This window comes from Anabrus simplex, chromosome 1 (genome assembly GCF_040414725.1).
Source record: "Anabrus simplex isolate iqAnaSimp1 chromosome 1, ASM4041472v1, whole genome shotgun sequence".
NCBI lineage: Eukaryota > Metazoa > Arthropoda > Insecta > Orthoptera > Tettigoniidae > Anabrus > Anabrus simplex.
This window is the reverse complement of record NC_090265.1, coordinates 884748437-884766716: the sequence shown is the minus strand read 5'-3', so window position 1 is coordinate 884766716 and position 18280 is coordinate 884748437. Positions and strand designations below refer to the sequence as shown.

At 41.3% G+C, this 18280-nt stretch overlaps 1 protein-coding gene across 1 annotated transcript in view; it reads right to left on the bottom strand.

Annotated features, from left to right (window-relative positions):
* Positions 1 to 335: 335 nt before the first annotated feature.
* Positions 336 to 18280, bottom strand: part of LOC136857419 (G-protein coupled receptor Mth2) — a 263867-nt gene continuing 245922 nt past the window's right edge. Inside the window, exons 5-6 of the mRNA XM_067136072.2 lie at positions 6518 to 6787; positions 336 to 1151 (exon numbers count right to left, since the gene is read on the bottom strand). Of these exons, the coding sequence (XP_066992173.2) occupies positions 986 to 1151; positions 6518 to 6787 (436 nt within the window). The 3' untranslated portion in view covers positions 336 to 985. The remainder of the gene's footprint in view (positions 1152 to 6517; positions 6788 to 18280) is intronic.

Here is an 18280-nt window from a genome sequence, read left to right as displayed (position 1 = left end):
TGACATAAAATGATAAGGGTATTTACAGATGAGGAACAACAGAAAAGATGAGAACGAATGAAAAGCTACTGGGTCATTCAGAAAGAAAACATCAAATAAGATGACCAGAAAATGATTGACTGAAGTGGTCCAATGAGGCCGAATAATAATAATAATAATAATAATAATAATAATAATAATAATAATAATAATAATAATAATAATAATAATAATAATAATAATAATAATAATAATAATAATAATAATAATAATAATAATAATAATAATAATAATAATAATAATAATAATAATAATAATAATAATAATAATAATAATAATAATAATAATAATAATAATAATAATAATATGGCCCCAAAGAGGCATGTGCCTAGGCTGCCTGCATGAATTTTGACATGCTATTATACTGTACCAGATGGCAAAGGAATGGATCTCTACTGGGCAATGGTTGAGTTTTGATTAATTTTATTTGGTTAAAATCACACATGTTACCAGAGATCTTTTACATGCCAATATCGTTTGACATGGAATGCCAAATGGACTTTTGCATGGCTTTCAAAAATTCCACTACCTCTGCTTGCGATCTTGGAGTCCAGAGGCTAACACTCTATCATTGTCCACAGACTAATGTTCAATTATAAATTTGTTTAACCTGTTGTCATAAAAATATAAACATGTAAAATCGCTCTATTCTAAAAATTGTCCATTAAATATGACTGAACACCATGATTTCATTCTTTGCAGGAAAGTTATAACTTATATTTCATTGCAAAGGATAATTCTCCAATTCCTCCGAGGAGATAAAACCATCTTTGTAATTCATCATAGGATATGTAATACAACACTCCCTTAAAGAAAAGGGATCATCATAATATATACATATCCTCCAAATTCCATTCTTTGCATATATTCAATGTTGCACTCCTAAAGATGCTAACAGTAAGAGAAGACAAGGTGTTAAAAAACACCAGAAATTTTGTTCACTGGCTCAAGTGTATGCAGATCTTGATGGTTTTGGAAGCAGTGATGAGTCTGTATTCAAATTGATGGTTGTGATACACTGCCGGCTACCAGTAGGGGAGTTGGAATTGGAGTTGGAATTTCTTGCTTCCAATGAAGTGCACAGTGTTGAGCTGCTAGCAGTTTTACGTACCCTGTGAACACAAAACAAACACATTGAAAAAGCATTGAGATTGTTGTGATGATCATGATGATCATGATGATGATGATAGGGTAAAAAGGATGGGTTAATCCAAGGAGTCCATAACTCATTATAATATTATAGAATAAGAAACACAATGGACCAGAAAAATGAACATTACGAGATTCTTATTCACTATTATGAGTTTTAGAATGTTTGAAACATATGTTCTTTAATAACCTCTCCCAGTAGTGGCAATTGGGAATTAGAAGTTTGGGGCCAAAAAATGTATAGCCTACAAAAAGTACCAGGATTCTACAAGATACGGGTGTGGGTGTAGACAACAAAGCTACCAGGCGAGTTGGCCGTGCAAAGCTGTGAGCTTGCATCCGGGAGTTAGTGGGTTCGAATTCCACTGGCAGCCCTGAAGATGGTTTTCTGTGGTTTTCCATTTTCACACCAGTCAAATGCTGGGGCTGTTAATTAAGGCCACAGCTGCTTCCTTCCCACTCCTAGCTCTAACCTATCCCATCATCGTCATAAGAACTATCCAAGTCAGTGCGATGTAAATCAACTTGTAAAGAAAGAAACTACACCAGCTTCTCACTGGCATTATCCATTGTTGTCGAATAAATGTGTGACAAAAGTTTAATGTTCAGCCAAATGTGTGCATAATACGATCTCAGATACACTACACATTTAGAAAGTATCATTTTCTAATTAAGTACAATGTTTTGTTATCAATTTTCATTGCTGTTATTATTTTAACAATTTGGTGCAACTCTTTTGTGAGGAGCATGCCATGGCAAGAGCAAGCATTGTTTAAATCTCTGCTGTGTTACACTTGATATAAGTTATTATAATAACCGCTGCTAGGTGCAACCACATGGCAATTCTTCTATGTACATTTTGCAAACACAAACTATTTAGACTGATTCTACAAAACCGTCGTGACCTGACCTTCTGACCATTTCTGTGAAAAGTGACATTAGGCTCAATAACTTACATTTAGGCCTATATTTCTTTTTTCAGTGAGTCCGCGAGGCATTTTGAAAGCCCGGACCTGTCTGTATCGCAGGACCTAAAGTTACGCCCCTGGTGATTTGGATAAAGTGTACAGGAAAGAATGGATATTACTCTTATGTATGTATGTATGTATGTATGTATGTATGTATGTATGTATGTATGTATGTATGTATGTATGTATGTATGTATGTATGTATGTATGTATGTATGTATGTATGTATGTATGGCATACATACATTGTATCCATGTATGTTCAATACTCAGCCCAAAGGATGGTTGAATCCTGAACAGCTCTACCATCAGCTGTCATAGATGGCCTAGGCATCACTGAAGAGGCGTACTAGGGAAATGAGGAATGTGGTAGTTTCCCTTTGCTTTCCTCACTGAGCCAGAAGCTATTACATACAGCCTGTCAAGCCCACTGAAATGCATGCACCAACTGACTCTATAAGTACTAACATGTTTACACCATTCATAGAAGGGACTGGCTGCATAAGGAATGGCATTACTAGCGTCGCTCATACCTCAGTCATTTTCATATTTTCTCAGCCAAGGATAAGACTGAGATAGATCAATGAAAGTAACAACATTTCTCTAGCCTATACCAGAAGACGTAGTTCACTTTAAACACTAGGTCTCGCCAGCAAAGGCATATTACTCTTATTTAAGAACTATAAGATCTATTCGGATAATTTTCAAGTCAGCGATTTCAGAAATTCCCGGTTGTACTGCCAAAGGTATGCTAAATCCTTGATCAAACTTTACGTAAATATTCCTCAAAATATTTCAATTGAAAACATATTGACATCTTTCTTTCTTTCTCTCCCGTTTGCTCTCCTGGGATCTGTACTATCCCAGAATCTCCAAAATAATAAAACATTGAATACTACTTGCAAGTGAAAAAGACCGGATGAAGAAACATCAACGACGAGCAGATTCATGTTGAATCAACAGATACGGTATGCTTTCAGATGCAAGACTTTGTAAGCGAAATAGTGTCCAAGAAATTTTGACTAAGAAATAAAACCCGCGGAAGAATGAGTGATTTCTAGACCAGCGCATTCAAAACATCGTTAATTTTAGCATCAACCAGTGCGGATTTGTCCAAGATTCTGGCACCACAGTCGCCATTTTGCTGCTAGAGAGAGGTAGGGAAAAGAGAAAGTCATTACATATAACTTTCCTTCATCTAGAGAACGTTTTCGACCGACTCCCGCATCAGTTCATTTGGTAAGCGCTATGTGAACATGGAGTTCTCATCAACTTGCTCTACCAGAATGTCATCAGTTGTGCAAGATTCTTTCACCCAGCACCTCTGAGGAGCTCCCTGCCACATTTGGCATCCACTAGGGTTTGTCACTGTCACCACTCCTCTTTATTATCATTATGGGCACCATCACGCGTAATTTGCAGTGTGACGTCCCATCCACAGTACTTCCTGTTGATGACATCATGCTTGCGGCAACAACCAGGTATGAGCTGGAGCGTCAAGTGCAGTTCTGGGTATAACGGCATTCCGAGTTTGGACTCCCTCTTAACATTGGAAGACTGGGTACATGGAGACAAACCTAGCAGATGACTCCATCTTAGTCAACAACCAAGGCCTGGCAGAAACCAACATGTTATGGTTCTTGGGTTCCTGCCTGCAGAGTGATGGTGGTATTGACGGGGACGTGCGAGCACATGTTAATGCAACCTGAATGAGATGGAGAGACCTCACGGGAATATAAGACTGAAAGATGCCTGTGCATCTAAAATCTACTGAACTATCGTCCATCGAGTGGCAGTGTATGGAACAGAGTATTGGCCTACAAGTAAAGCCACCGAGCATCGTCTTCGCATCATAAAAATGCACGTGGTTCATTGGACGATGGATTTCTTCATTTTAGATCATATCCGCAATGACATACTGAGAAGACAGTTTGGCATCACCCCCATTTGGGAGGAAATGAGGGGAGGAAGGCTACGACGTTATGTCCGTGTCTTAAGGAATGCGACTGGAACAGTTTCCAACATATCTTACAACATTAAGGTTGAAGGCCAGAGACCCAAGGACAGATTTAAACAGCAATGGCAGGACATCATCCATGCAGATATGAGAATCTGTGGAATACGTCAACTGCAACCCAGAACAGAGTGAAGTGGCGAGTCAAGATCCAAAGAGTAGACCCTGCACCAATCGGAAAAACCCCAGGTAGATGATGATGTCATCGACAGCCATCCCTGAGAATATTTTGCGTAGCTTCCCACTTCAAAATGTGGAAAGCTGTGTGTGGTCTGAGCTTGATTCCTATCGTCTCATCATCCTCATCAGAGTTCTCGCCAAGATAAAATTCTCGTCCACCGCGTCCACTCTTACCTCTAAAGTAACGACCACCTGTAATCCCCATATTCCCAGCTCTCCACCTCAGACCAACTCCTTAGACTAGCCCAGATCACCTCCAACAGTTTCTGCACCCATTCCACACTTCACACCTTCAACTTCAACCTGGCCTTTGACTCTGTTTGGCGTCCCGCTATGCTATTCAAACTTAATTTCTTCACCCTTCTCTCCTCCTAACCGTCCTCCTGGTTTCAACCCACCCAGACAAATCTGGACGTCATTAAATCGAATAAGAACCCAACATGACGGAAGTCAATACTGGAAGCATAAGTGGAGGGTAACTGAGAACCCTTACTGTGACTGTGCCGACGTGTCCCAGACTCTCCTACATATCGCTATGGATTGCCCACTCAGGAAGTTCAATGGAACAACGCAGGATACCCAAGAGGCCACTGAAGAAGCTGTAAAATAGTTAAGCACGTTGGACATTCAACTCTCACACTACTAGATCATGTGGTCTGTCTCTTTCTCTATGTTTTAAGACTACTCAAATATGTATATAGATGTAAATAATTTTGTTATCATTGTTTGGTGCAGGAGCGTGCCGCGGTGTTACGAGAGACGGCAAGGGCAAGCATTGTTTACATCGGTGCTGTATTACACTCTCGACATAAGTTATAATAATAACCGCTGCTAGATGCAACCACATGGCAATTACTCTATGTACAATTTGCAAACACAAACTATTTCAACTGGCTCTACAAAACCGTTGCGGTCTGATCTTCAGACCATTTACGTGAAAAGTGACATTAGGCCCGATAACTTATACGTATTTTTTTTTGCGGGGAGTCTGCGAGGCCTCTTAAAGGCCCGGGCCCGCTTGTATTGCAGGCCCTAACGTTACGCCCCTGGTGACTTGAATAAAGTGTACAGGAAATAATGGATATTACTCTTATGCATGTATAACGTACATAGATCATTGTATCCTTCTGTCATACGAAATAAAATAATCAAACTTCATTTCTTCACCCTCCTCTCCTCCTACGGTTCAACTTGTCTCTGATTATCTATCCCAATGCACCTTCCACATATCCATCCATGGAGAGCTTTCTTCCTCCCCATCACACTCGGAATCTCACACTCATCCAAACTCTGTCTGCCTGTGTTCTATGCTCCTCAGGGTGCGAAATCAGAAAAAAATGGTGGGCGGGGAGGGAGAAGGATCGTAGGGCTTAACTATCAGTGTTTATTTCACGCAGTACCCGGCGAGGGAGGGGGTATATAATTTCCCGATAACTAAATCACCCCCTCCCCCAGAAAAATGTAAATTTTAAACCTTTTTGTTTGAAGTCTGTTGTTATAACAAGAATGATAAATATTGGAAAATTATTCGCGGGTTTCAGATGAACTTGCCAGAGTGAAACATGAAAGATAGGCTGCAGGTGCGGAGTTGCCACCGCTACGTCACTTTATTGCTCAAGGTCTGGCAGTTATTCTATTATTTCTATATTATGTATATTATTGCTGATTTTTTAATGAAAATATGCACAGTAATATATATTTATTTCAGTAATTTCAGTAACAAATGTGTTATCTATTTTCCTCATTATTTTAAATGAAAGAGTCCTCCCGGGGAAATTTGAGATAAAATCGTCGGTTGGGGGGAAACACTCCATTTCCTCCCCCCCCCCTCCCCCACTCCTGCGATTTCGTACCCTGGACTGCTCCCATCTGCATAGATATTTCAATTCGCCGATTTCACCATCATCTTCGCTCCCCTCTATTCTGCCCAGTCAGTCAACCATTCTTCCAATTCTTGACTTTACAGTAACAGAACAGTTATCAAACGAATTCATAAATAGGAAGAACTAGTTAGTATATGGAGCTGTTTCTGAGTTTCAACCAGCAACATTAACAGACACAAAAGTGTAGACCTGAAAGATTATTTGAGAAACCGTATGTGTGTGTGTGTGTGTGTGTGTGTGTGTGTGTGTGTGTGTGTGAGAGAGAGAGAGAAGGGGTTTTCTTACCGGTAAGGGTCGTAACAGCGACTAGAGCTGCTATTTTGTGTACCTCCCGTCATCTTGAGGACGGGCTGAATGTTGATACCAAGCCTTTTGGCGAGACGAAGCAATATTTTACGTTTCATTACAAAGATGATAAAGATAAGTAGTCCTTGTAATGCATTAGCTGCATCCGGGAGGTACCACAGCCATGCGGGCTTCCGTATGAGGTTGGAGATGATTTCTGCGATCCACATGATGCCCATTACCACGAAGAGCTTCACGTTCATTAGCAACCTGCAAAAATACCACACAATAAGATTACACGGAGCTGGAAATAAAGTAAGGATGACAAAAATGTTACTCTTAAATTGTAGAAGTATTGTAAATAAAGAAATAGAATTAAGCTATTTAATATGTATTTGCTAGATATTGTAATAAGAGTTGAATCGTGGCTGAGAAGTGATATGAATGCTGAAATTTTGGAGTGTTCATCATAGACACAGGATAAGAATGGTAAGAGGAAGTATCCATACTGGTGAAATAAGAATTTGTAATCTATGAAAAAGTTAAGGATTAGAAACATAAAAAGTAGTATAATGGGAGAGTTCGGCGGCACCTCCGCCGCCGCACGCCTCCGCCCGCCTCCTCCTCCGCCGCCGCCTCCGCCGCCGCCGCCCGCGGGAAATTTGAATTTTGGCGGGAAATTTGAATTTTGGCGCGAGATTTGAATTTGTAAACAAAGCCACGTGCTTTATGACAGCTGTCATCGACAACAACGCAACGCTAACCTCACTGCTGCCATCTTGACGGGTCTAAACCTCACTAGTGCCAACTTAACCTAACTAGCATGAGGTAAACAAAGCCACGTGTTTTATGACAGCCACGTGCTTTTTGACAGACAACAACGCATCGCTAACCTCAGTACTGCCATCTTGACGGGTCTAAACCTCAGTAGTGCCAACTTAATCTCACTAGCGCGAGGTAAACAAAGCCACGTGCTTTTTGACAGATTTGTAAACAAAGCCACGTGCTTTTTGACAGACAACAACGCATCGCAAACCTCAGTACTGCCATCTTGACGGGCCTAAACCTTAGTGGTACCAACTTAACCTAACTAGCATGAGGTAAACAAAGCCACGTGCTTTTTGACAGCCACGTGCTTTTTGACAGATTTGTAAACAAAGCCACGTGCTTTTTGACAGACAACAACGCATCGCTAACCTCAGTACTGCCATCTTGACGGACCTAAACCTTAGTGGTACCAACTTAACCTAACTAGCGCGAGGTAAACAAAGCCACGTGCTTTTTGACAGCCACGTGCTTTTTGACAGCCTTGTAAACAAAGCCACGTGCTTTTTGACAGCTGTCATCGACAACAACGTATCGCTAACCTCAGTACTGCCATCTTGACGGACCTAAACCTTAGTAGTACCAACTTAACCTAACTAGCATGAGGTAAACAAAGCCACGTGTTTTTTGACAGCCACGTGCTTTTTTGACAGCTGTCATCCGCCATCTTTAAACCACAGAGCACTGTGCTGCCCTCTTGCGTCACCTGTCATCAGCAGTGCTGCCATCTCGGCGGGCCTAAACCTTAGTGCTACCAACTTAACCTCACTAGCGTGAGATAAACAAAGCCACGTGCAGCTGTCATCCGCCATCTTTAATCTATAGAGCACAGTGCTGCCCTCTTTAGCTACTTACCTTTGAAATGTGGTGGCGGATAATTTGAGAAATGCTTTTTGACAGCAGCCATCTTTGTGCACCGTGCTGCCCTCTTTAGCTAGATACCTGTGGTGGCGGGCAATTCCACATGGCAGCAGCCATCTTTAATCAAGAGAGCACCGTGCTGCCCTCTATATGGTGGCGGCAAATTCTACATGCTCTTGTTTGGAAACAAACTCACGCGCTTTTTTGACAGCTGTCATCCGCCATCTTTAATCAACAGAGCACCGTGCTGCCCTCTTTAGCTACTTACCTTTGAAATGTGGTGGCGGCAAATTCCACGTGCTCTTGTTTGGAAACAAAGCCATGTGCTTTCTTGACAGCTGACATCCGCCATCTTTAATCTATAGAGCACAGTGCTGCCCTCTTTATCGTAGTAGATGTAAATTCGTCACAGCTGTCATCCGCAGTGCTGCCATCTTAACGGGCCTAAACCTTAGTGCTACCAACTTAACCTCACTAGCGTGAGATAAACATATCCACGTGCTTTTTTGACAGCTGTCATCCACCATCTTTAATCTATAGAGCACAGTGCTACCCTCTTTAGCTACTTACCTTTGAAATGTGGTGGCGGATAATTTGAAAAATGATTTTTGATAGCAGCCATCTTTGAGCACCGTGCTGCCCTCTTTAGCTAGATACCTGTGGTGGCAGGCAATTCCACGTGACAGCAGCCATCTTTAATCATGCGAGCACCGTGCTGCCCTCTATGTGGTGGCGGCAATTTGAAAAATTCTACATGCTCTTGTTTGGAAACAAACTCACGTGCTTTTTTCTGACAGCTGTCATCCGCCATCTTGCATCACAAACCTCAGTGCTGCGCTCTTTAACTAGATACCTTTGAAATGTGGTGGCGGCAAATTCTATGCTGCCCTCTTTATCGTAGTAGATGTAAATTCGTCACCTGTCATCCGCGGTGCTGCCATCTTTAGCTAGATACCTTTGAAAAGTGGTGGCGGATAATTTAAAAAGAAAAATTCTACAGCAGCCATCTCTCGGCGCTAATTGCACAAGATGGTGGCTATACATGACTCCTTAAAGGTGCTTATGCAAGATGGCCGCTATACATAGACACCCTTGGGATGCTTGCGCAAGATGGCGGTTATACATAGCTCCTTATGAGGGATGCTTGTGCAAGATGGCGGTTGCTCTTATGAGGCGGCTTAAGGATCCTTGGCTAGAGACGCCCTAAGGATGCTTGCGCAAGATGGCGGATGCAAGATGGCGGCTATACATAGCTCCTTATGAGACAGCCAGTACTCGATACAACATGTGATCAGAACATTGATTGATGTGTTCAGAACGCAAAATAAGTAGAATCGAACACTGTACTCGATGTCGTTAACTTCAACATGTGATTAAAACATTGTCTGGTGTGTTCAGAACACTACATAAGTAGAATCGAACGCTGTACAACATGTTAGGGGATACCTTTGTTTAGATTGAAACATAACAAGACTAGAATTGAACACTGCACTCGATGTCGTTACATGTGATCAGAACAATGATTGATGCGTTTCCTCCTCCTCCTCCTCCTCCTCCCCTCCTCCTCCTCCTTCTCTACCTCCTCCTCCGCCTCTTATGTCAAGGCATAGCTTTATACCGAACAAGTTTAAACCTGCATCGCGAAGGCAAGCGTGTGCAGCGATAACATTATTGTGCATGTTTAGACTTTCGAAACATAAGAAGAGTAGAATCAAACGCTGTACTCGATACGACATGTGATCAGAACATTGATTGATGCGTTCAGAAAAACAAAATAAGTGATCAAGACTAGAATCGAACAATGTACTCAATACATCATGTGTTTAGAATATGTCAGGGGATACGCTTGTTCTAAGAAGATCAGATTGAAACATAACAAGACCAGAATAGAACACTGTAATCGATGTTGTTAACTTCAACATGTGATCAGAACATTGATTGATGTGTTCAGAACACAAAATAAGTGATCATGACTAGAATCGAACACTGTACTCGATACAACATGTGATCAGAACATTGATCGATGTGTTCAGAACACGAAATAAGTGATCAAGACTAGAATCGAACACTGTACTCAATACAACATGTGTTTAGAACATGTTAGGGGGTACCCTTGTTCTAAGAAGATCAGAATGAAACATAACAAGACTAGAATCGAACACTGTAATCGATGTTGTTAACCTCAACATATGATCAGAACATTGTTTGATGTGTTCAGAGCAAAAGTACAATTTTGATGATTTGCTTAGTGTAAAATCAAAAACTATGGAAACACACTGTGCACATATCGCGTAGCTAACTCGCTCAGTAAGCAATATTGCAAAACTACAACTTCAATGATTTGCATAGTGTAAAAATCAAAAACACACTGTACCCATACTGCGCAGCTAACTCGCTCGGTAAACGATATAGCCAAAGTATAACTTCAAATTATTTACCTTCCATCATTCGTCTTGTGTGTAAAAATCAGTCGAACAAGTTATCGCATAAACATGGCTGAAAAAAAATCGTGATAGGGTATGGAACCCAGGGGTTACATCTTATCAGAAGGGCAAAAAGGATGAAAGGACTCTTCCTCCTCCTTACCGCACATTCCTTGAAGGGCTAATTGGCTGAAGGGCTAATGGGCTAAAGGGCTAAAGGGCTAATGGGCTAAAGGGCTAATGGGCTAAAGGGCTAAAGGAGCAACAACCTCGTCGATCGCTATCAGCAAGAACGCTTGTACTTTGTTAAGTGTAGAAAATTAATCTTTATTTGTAAATGGTTTCATGTTCAGAACAAGGAATGGAAAATCCCCGAGGTGCGATGAGTTACGTTTTTCGAACTAGTGTTTGGAACACTGAACTTTTCAAGATGATAGCAGAGAGTTTAGCAATGTTCTGTTGTTGGATTTTAAATTCCGCGCTACAACATGCATAAGGTGGTAGCCTTGAGGTTTACCGCCGTAAAGATGGCAAGAGTGAGGTTAACAATGTTCTGTTGTTGGATTTTAAATTCCGCGCTACAACATGCATAAGGTGGCAGCCTTGAGGTTTACCGCCGTAAAGATGGCAAGAGTGAGGTTAACAATGTTCTGTTGTTGGATTTTAAATTCCGCGCTACAACATGCATAAGGTGGCAGCCCTTGAGGTTTACTCCCGTAAAGATGGCAAGAGTGAGGTTAGCAATGTTCCGTTGTTGGATTTTTAAAATTCCCCGCTATAACATGCATAAGGTGGCAGCCTTGAGGTTTACCGTTGTAAAGATGGCAGCAGTGAGGTTAGCGACGCTCTATTGTCCTTCAAAGTGAGGTTAGGGTTCGTCAAGAAGACAGCTGTCAAAAAAGCACGTGGCTATGTTTACCAAACAAGAGCACGTGGTCGTGACGTCACGGTCACGTAGTATGTTGCCTCAGCATGTAAAGTTCAATGTCTACACCTACGTAGTTAACACTCTGCTATGTTCACAAGATTTTTTACACATAACTATTCTTTATGCTTTAAGTTCATGCACATAGGCTATGCTAAGATAGCAGTACAAACACATGCGAACTTTGTACATTCTAATGGAATAAGTTTAGTACTGTGTGCATCATGGATACATGATGTGTGCACGCATTTAATCTTCACTATACGTAATGCTGCTGCTTTGTTTACAAGATTTTTATACATTGCTATTCTTTATGCTTTAAGTTCGTGCACGCACAAGCGATACTCGTACGCTCTAGCAGGAGAAGTTTAGTACGATATTCGATACATACATTATCGATAGGTGATGTGTACACGCTTTAGAACATAGCTCATCTTTATGCTTTAAGTTCGTGCACAGGGGTTTGGGATACACAAAAGCGATTGCTACATGCTCTAGCGGAAGAAGTCTAGTACGATAGTCGATGCATGTAAAATCGATAGGTTATGCTAAGATAGCAGCACACTTACATGATTTTAGCACAATCTAGTGGAAAAAGTTTAGTATGATAGTCGTTTCGTGCAAAATCATTAGGTAATGTGTAAACGCTTTGAAACAAGGCTATTCTTTGTACTTTAAGTTCATGTGTATGAGTTATGCTAAGATAGCAGCACAACCTAGCGGAAGAAGTTTTGTACGAGAGTCGATACATGCAAAGTCGATAGGTAATGTGTACACGCTTTGAAACATGGCTATTCTTTGTACCTTAAAGTCATACGTATAGGTTATGCTAAGATAGCAGCACAATCTGGCGGAAGAAGTTCAGGGTGATCTGTACACGCTTTGAAACAAGGCTATTCTTTGTACTTTAAGTTCATGCGTCTTAGTTATGCTTGCGATAGTCGATGCATGTAAAATCGATAGGTTATGCTAAGATAGCAGCACACTTACACGATTTTAGCACAATCTAGTGGAAGAAGTTTAGTACGAGAGTCGATGCTTGCAAAATCATTAGGTAATGTGTACACGCTTTGAAACAAGGCTATTCTTTGTACTTTAAGTTCATGCGTCTTAGTTATGCTAAGATAGCAGCACAATCTACCTGAAGAAGTTTTGCATGAGAGTCGATACATGCAAAATCGATAGTTGATGCGTACACGCTTTGAAACATGACTAATCATTGTACTTTAAGTTCATGGGTATAGGTTATGCTAAGATAGCAGCACAAACTAGCGGAATAAATTTAGTACGAGATTCGATGAATGCTAAATCAATAAGTAATGTGTACACGCTTTGAAACATGGCTATTCTTCGTACATTAAGTTCATGTGTATAAGTTATGCTAAGATAGCAGCACAACCTAGCGGAAGAAGTTTAGTACAATATTTGTTGCATGCAAAGTCGATAGGTAATGTATACACACTTTGAAACATGGCTATTCTTTTTACTTTAAGGTCATGCGTATTGGTTATGCTAAGATAGCAGCACGATCTAGCGGAAGGAGTTTAGTATGAGAGTCAATACATGCAAATTCGATAGTTGATGTGTACACGCTTTGAAACATGGCTATTCTTTGTACTTTTAAGTTCATGTGTATAAGTTATGCTAAGATACCAGCACAATCTAGCGGACGAAGTTCAGTACGAGATTCGATGCATGCAAAATCGATAGGTGATGTGTACACATCTTTTTACTTTAAGGTCATGCGTATAGGTTGTGTTAAGATAGCAGCACAATCTAGCGGAAGAAGTTTAGTACGATATTTGATGCATGCAAAATCAATAAGTAATGTGTACACGCTTTGAAACATGGCTATTCTTTCTACTTTTAAGTTCATGTGTATAAGTTATGCTAAGATAGCAATACAATCTAGAGGAAGAAGTTTAGTACGATATTTGTTGCATGCAAAATCAATAAGTAATGTGTACACGCTTTGAGACATAGCTATTCTCTGTACTTTAAGTTCATGCGTATAAGTTATGCTAAGATAGCAGCACAATCTACCTGCAGAAGTTTAGTACGAGAGTCGATACATGCAAAGTCGATAGGTAATGTGTACACGCTTTAAAACATGGTTATTCTTCGTACTTTCAGTTCATGCATCTTAGTCATGCTAAGATAGCAGCACAATCTAGCGGAAGAAGTTTAGTACGAGAGTCGATACGTGCAAAATCGATAGGTAATGTGTACACGCTTTGAAACATGGCTATTCATTGTACTTTAAAGTCATGCTAAGATAGCAGCACGATCTAGCGGATGAAGTTTAGTTCGATGGTCGATGTATGTAAAATCGATAGGTGATGTGTACACGCTTTGAAACATAGCAATTCATACTGCTGCTCTGTTCCCAAGACTTTTAAGAATAGCTAATCCTAATGCTGCTCTTAGCGACGTCGAGCTAAGGATTGATTACGTGACCGTGACGTCACGATCACGTGCTCTTGTTTGGTAAACATAGCCACGTGCTTTTTTGACAGCTGTCTTCTTGACGAACCCTAACCTCACTTTGAAGGACAATAGAGCGTCGCTAACCTCACTGCTGCCATCTTTACGGCGGTAAACCTCAAGGCTGCCACCTAATGCATGTTATAGCGGGGAATTTTAAAAATCCAACAACGGAACATTGCTAACCTCACTCTTGCCATCTTTACGGGAGTAAACCTCAAGGGCTGCCACCTTATGCATGTTGTAGCGCGGAATTTAAAATCCAACAACAGAACATTGTTAACCTCACTCTTGCCATCTTTACGGCGGTAAACCTCAAGGCTGCCACCTTATGCATGTTGTAGCGCAGAATTTAAAATCCAACAACAGAACATTGTTAACCTCACTCTTGCCATCTTTACGGCGGTAAACCTCAAGGCTACCACCTTATGCATGTTGTAGCGCGGAATTTAAAATCCAACAACAGAACATTGCTAAACTCTCTGCTATCATCTTGAAAAGTTCAGTGTTCCAAACACTAGTTCGAAAAACGTAACTCATCGCACCTCGGGGATTTTCCATTCCTTGTTCTGAACATGAAACCATTTACAAATAAAGATTAATTTTCTACACTTAACAAAGTACAAGCGTTCTTGCTGATAGCGATCGACGAGGTTGTTGCTCCTTTAGCCCTTTAGCCCATTAGCCCTTTAGTCCTTTAGCCCTTTAGCCCATTAGCCCTTCAGCCAATTAGCCCTTCAAGGAATGTGCGGTAAGGAGGAGGAAGAGTCCTTTCATCCTTTTTGCCCTTCTGATAAGATGTAACCCCTGGGTTCCATACCCTATCACGATTTTTTTTCAGCCATGTTTATGCGATAACTTGTTCGACTGATTTTTACACACAAGACGAATGATGGAAGGTAAATAATTTGAAGTTATACTTTGGCTATATCGTTTACCGAGCGAGTTAGCTGCGCAGTATGGGTACAGTGTGTTTTTGATTTTTACACTATGCAAATCATTGAAGTTGTAGTTTTGCAATATTGCTTACTGAGCGAGTTAGCTACGCGATATGTGCACAGTGTGTTTCCATAGTTTTTGATTTTACACTAAGCAAATCATCAAAATTGTACTTTTGCTCTGAACACATCAAACAATGTTCTGATCATATGTTGAGGTTAACAACATCGATTACAGTGTTCGATTCTAGTCTTGTTATGTTTCATTCTGATCTTCTTAGAACAAGGGTACCCCCTAACATGTTCTAAACACATGTTGTATTGAGTACAGTGTTCGATTCTAGTCTTGATCACTTATTTCGTGTTCTGAACACATCGATCAATGTTCTGATCACATGTTGTATCGAGTACAGTGTTCGATTCTAGTCATGATCACTTATTTTGTGTTCTGAACACATCAATCAATGTTCTGATCACATGTTGAAGTTAACAACATCGATTACAGTGTTCTATTCTGGTCTTGTTATGTTTCAATCTGATCTTCTTAGAACAAGCGTATCCCCTGACATATTCTAAACACATGATGTATTGAGTACATTGTTCGATTCTAGTCTTGATCACTTATTTTGTTTTTCTGAACGCATCAATCAATGTTCTGATCACATGTCGTATCGAGTACAGCGTTTGATTCTACTCTTCTTATGTTTCGAAAGTCTAAACATGCACAATAATGTTATCGCTGCACACGCTTGCCTTCGCGATGCAGGTTTAAACTTGTTCGGTATAAAGCTATGCCTTGACATAAGAGGCGGAGGAGGAGGTAGAGAAGGAGGAGGAGGAGGGGAGGAGGAGGAGGAGGAGGAGGAAACGCATCAATCATTGTTCTGATCACATGTAACGACATCGAGTGCAGTGTTCAATTCTAGTCTTGTTATGTTTCAATCTAAACAAAGGTATCCCCTAACATGTTGTACAGCGTTCGATTCTACTTATGTAGTGTTCTGAACACACCAGACAATGTTTTAATCACATGTTGAAGTTAACGACATCGAGTACAGTGTTCGATTCTACTTATTTTGCGTTCTGAACACATCAATCAATGTTCTGATCACATGTTGTATCGAGTACTGGCTGTCTCATAAGGAGCTATGTATAGCCGCCATCTTGCATCCGCCATCTTGCGCAAGCATCCTTAGGGCGTCTCTAGCCAAGGATCCTTAAGCCGCCTCATAAGAGCAACCGCCATCTTGCACAAGCATCCCTCATAAGGAGCTATGTATAACCGCCATCTTGCGCAAGCATCCCAAGGGTGTCTATGTATAGCGGCCATCTTGCATAAGCACCTTTAAGGAGTCATGTATAGCCACCATCTTGTGCAATTAGCGCCGAGAGATGGCTGCTGTAGAATTTTTCTTTTTAAATTATCCGCCACCACTTTTCAAAGGTATCTAGCTAAAGATGGCAGCACCGCGGATGACAGGTGACGAATTTACATCTACTACGATAAAGAGGGCAGCATAGAATTTGCCGCCACCACATTTCAAAGGTATCTAGTTAAAGAGCGCAGCACTGAGGTTTGTGATGCAAGATGGCGGATGACAGCTGTCAGAAAAAAGCACGTGAGTTTGTTTCCAAACAAGAGCATGTAGAATTTTTCAAATTGCCGCCACCACATAGAGGGCAGCACGGTGCTCGCATGATTAAAGATGGCTGCTGTCACGTGGAATTGCCTGCCACCACAGGTATCTAGCTAAAGAGGGCAGCACGGTGCTCAAAGATGGCTGCTATCAAAAATCATTTTTCAAATTATCCGCCACCACATTTCAAAGGTAAGTAGCTAAAGAGGGTAGCACTGTGCTCTATAGATTAAAGATGGTGGATGACAGCTGTCAAAAAAGCACGTGGATATGTTTATCTCACGCTAGTGAGGTTAAGTTGGTAGCACTAAGGTTTAGGCCCGTTAAGATGGCAGCACTGCGGATGACAGCTGTGACGAATTTACATCTACTACGATAAAGAGGGCAGCACTGTGCTCTATAGATTAAAGATGGCGGATGTCAGCTGTCAAGAAAGCACATGGCTTTGTTTCCAAACAAGAGCACGTGGAATTTGCCGCCACCACATTTCAAAGGTAAGTAGCTAAAGAGGGCAGCACGGTGCTCTGTTGATTAAAGATGGCGGATGACAGCTGTCAAAAAAGCGCGTGAGTTTGTTTCCAAACAAGAGCATGTAGAATTTGCCGCCACCATATAGAGGGCAGCACGGTGCTCTCTTGATTAAAGATGGCTGCTGCCATGTGGAATTGCCCGCCACCACAGGTATCTAGCTAAAGAGGGCAGCACGGTGCACAAAGATGGCTGCTGTCAAAAAGCATTTCTCAAATTATCCGCCACCACATTTCAAAGGTAAGTAGCTAAAGAGGGCAGCACTGTGCTCTATAGATTAAAGATGGCGGATGACAGCTGCACGTGGCTTTGTTTATCTCACGCTAGTGAGGTTAAGTTGGTAGCACTAAGGTTTAGGCCCGCCGAGATGGCAGCACTGCTGATGACAGGTGACGCAAGAGGGCAGCACAGTGCTCTGTGGTTTAAAGATGGCGGATGACAGCTGTCAAAAAAGCACGTGGCTGTCAAAAAACACGTGGCTTTGTTTACCTCATGCTAGTTAGGTTAAGTTGGTACTACTAAGGTTTAGGTCCGTCAAGATGGCAGTACTGAGGTTAGCGATACGTTGTTGTCGATGACAGCTGTCAAAAAGCACGTGGCTTTGTTTACAAGGCTGTCAAAAAGCACGTGGCTGTCAAAAAGCACGTGGCTTTGTTTACCTCGCGCTAGTTAGGTTAAGTTGGTACCACTAAGGTTTAGGTCCGTCAAGATGGCAGTACTGAGGTTAGCGATGCGTTGTTGTCTGTCAAAAAGCACGTGGCTTTGTTTACAAATCTGTCAAAAAGCACGTGGCTGTCAAAAAGCACGTGGCTTTGTTTACCTCATGCTAGTTAGGTTAAGTTGGTACCACTAAGGTTTAGGCCCGTCAAGATGGCAGTACTGAGGTTTGCGATGCGTTGTTGTCTGTCAAAAAGCACGTGGCTTTGTTTACAAATCTGTCAAAAAGCACGTGGCTGTCAAAAAGCACGTGGCTTTGTTTACCTCGCGCTAGTGAGGTTAAGTTGGCACTACTGAGGTTTAGACCCGTCAAGATGGCAGTACTGAGGTTAGCGATGCGTTGTTGTCTGTCAAAAAGCACGTGGCTGTCATAAAACACGTGGCTTTGTTTACCTCATGCTAGTTAGGTTAAGTTGGCACTAGTG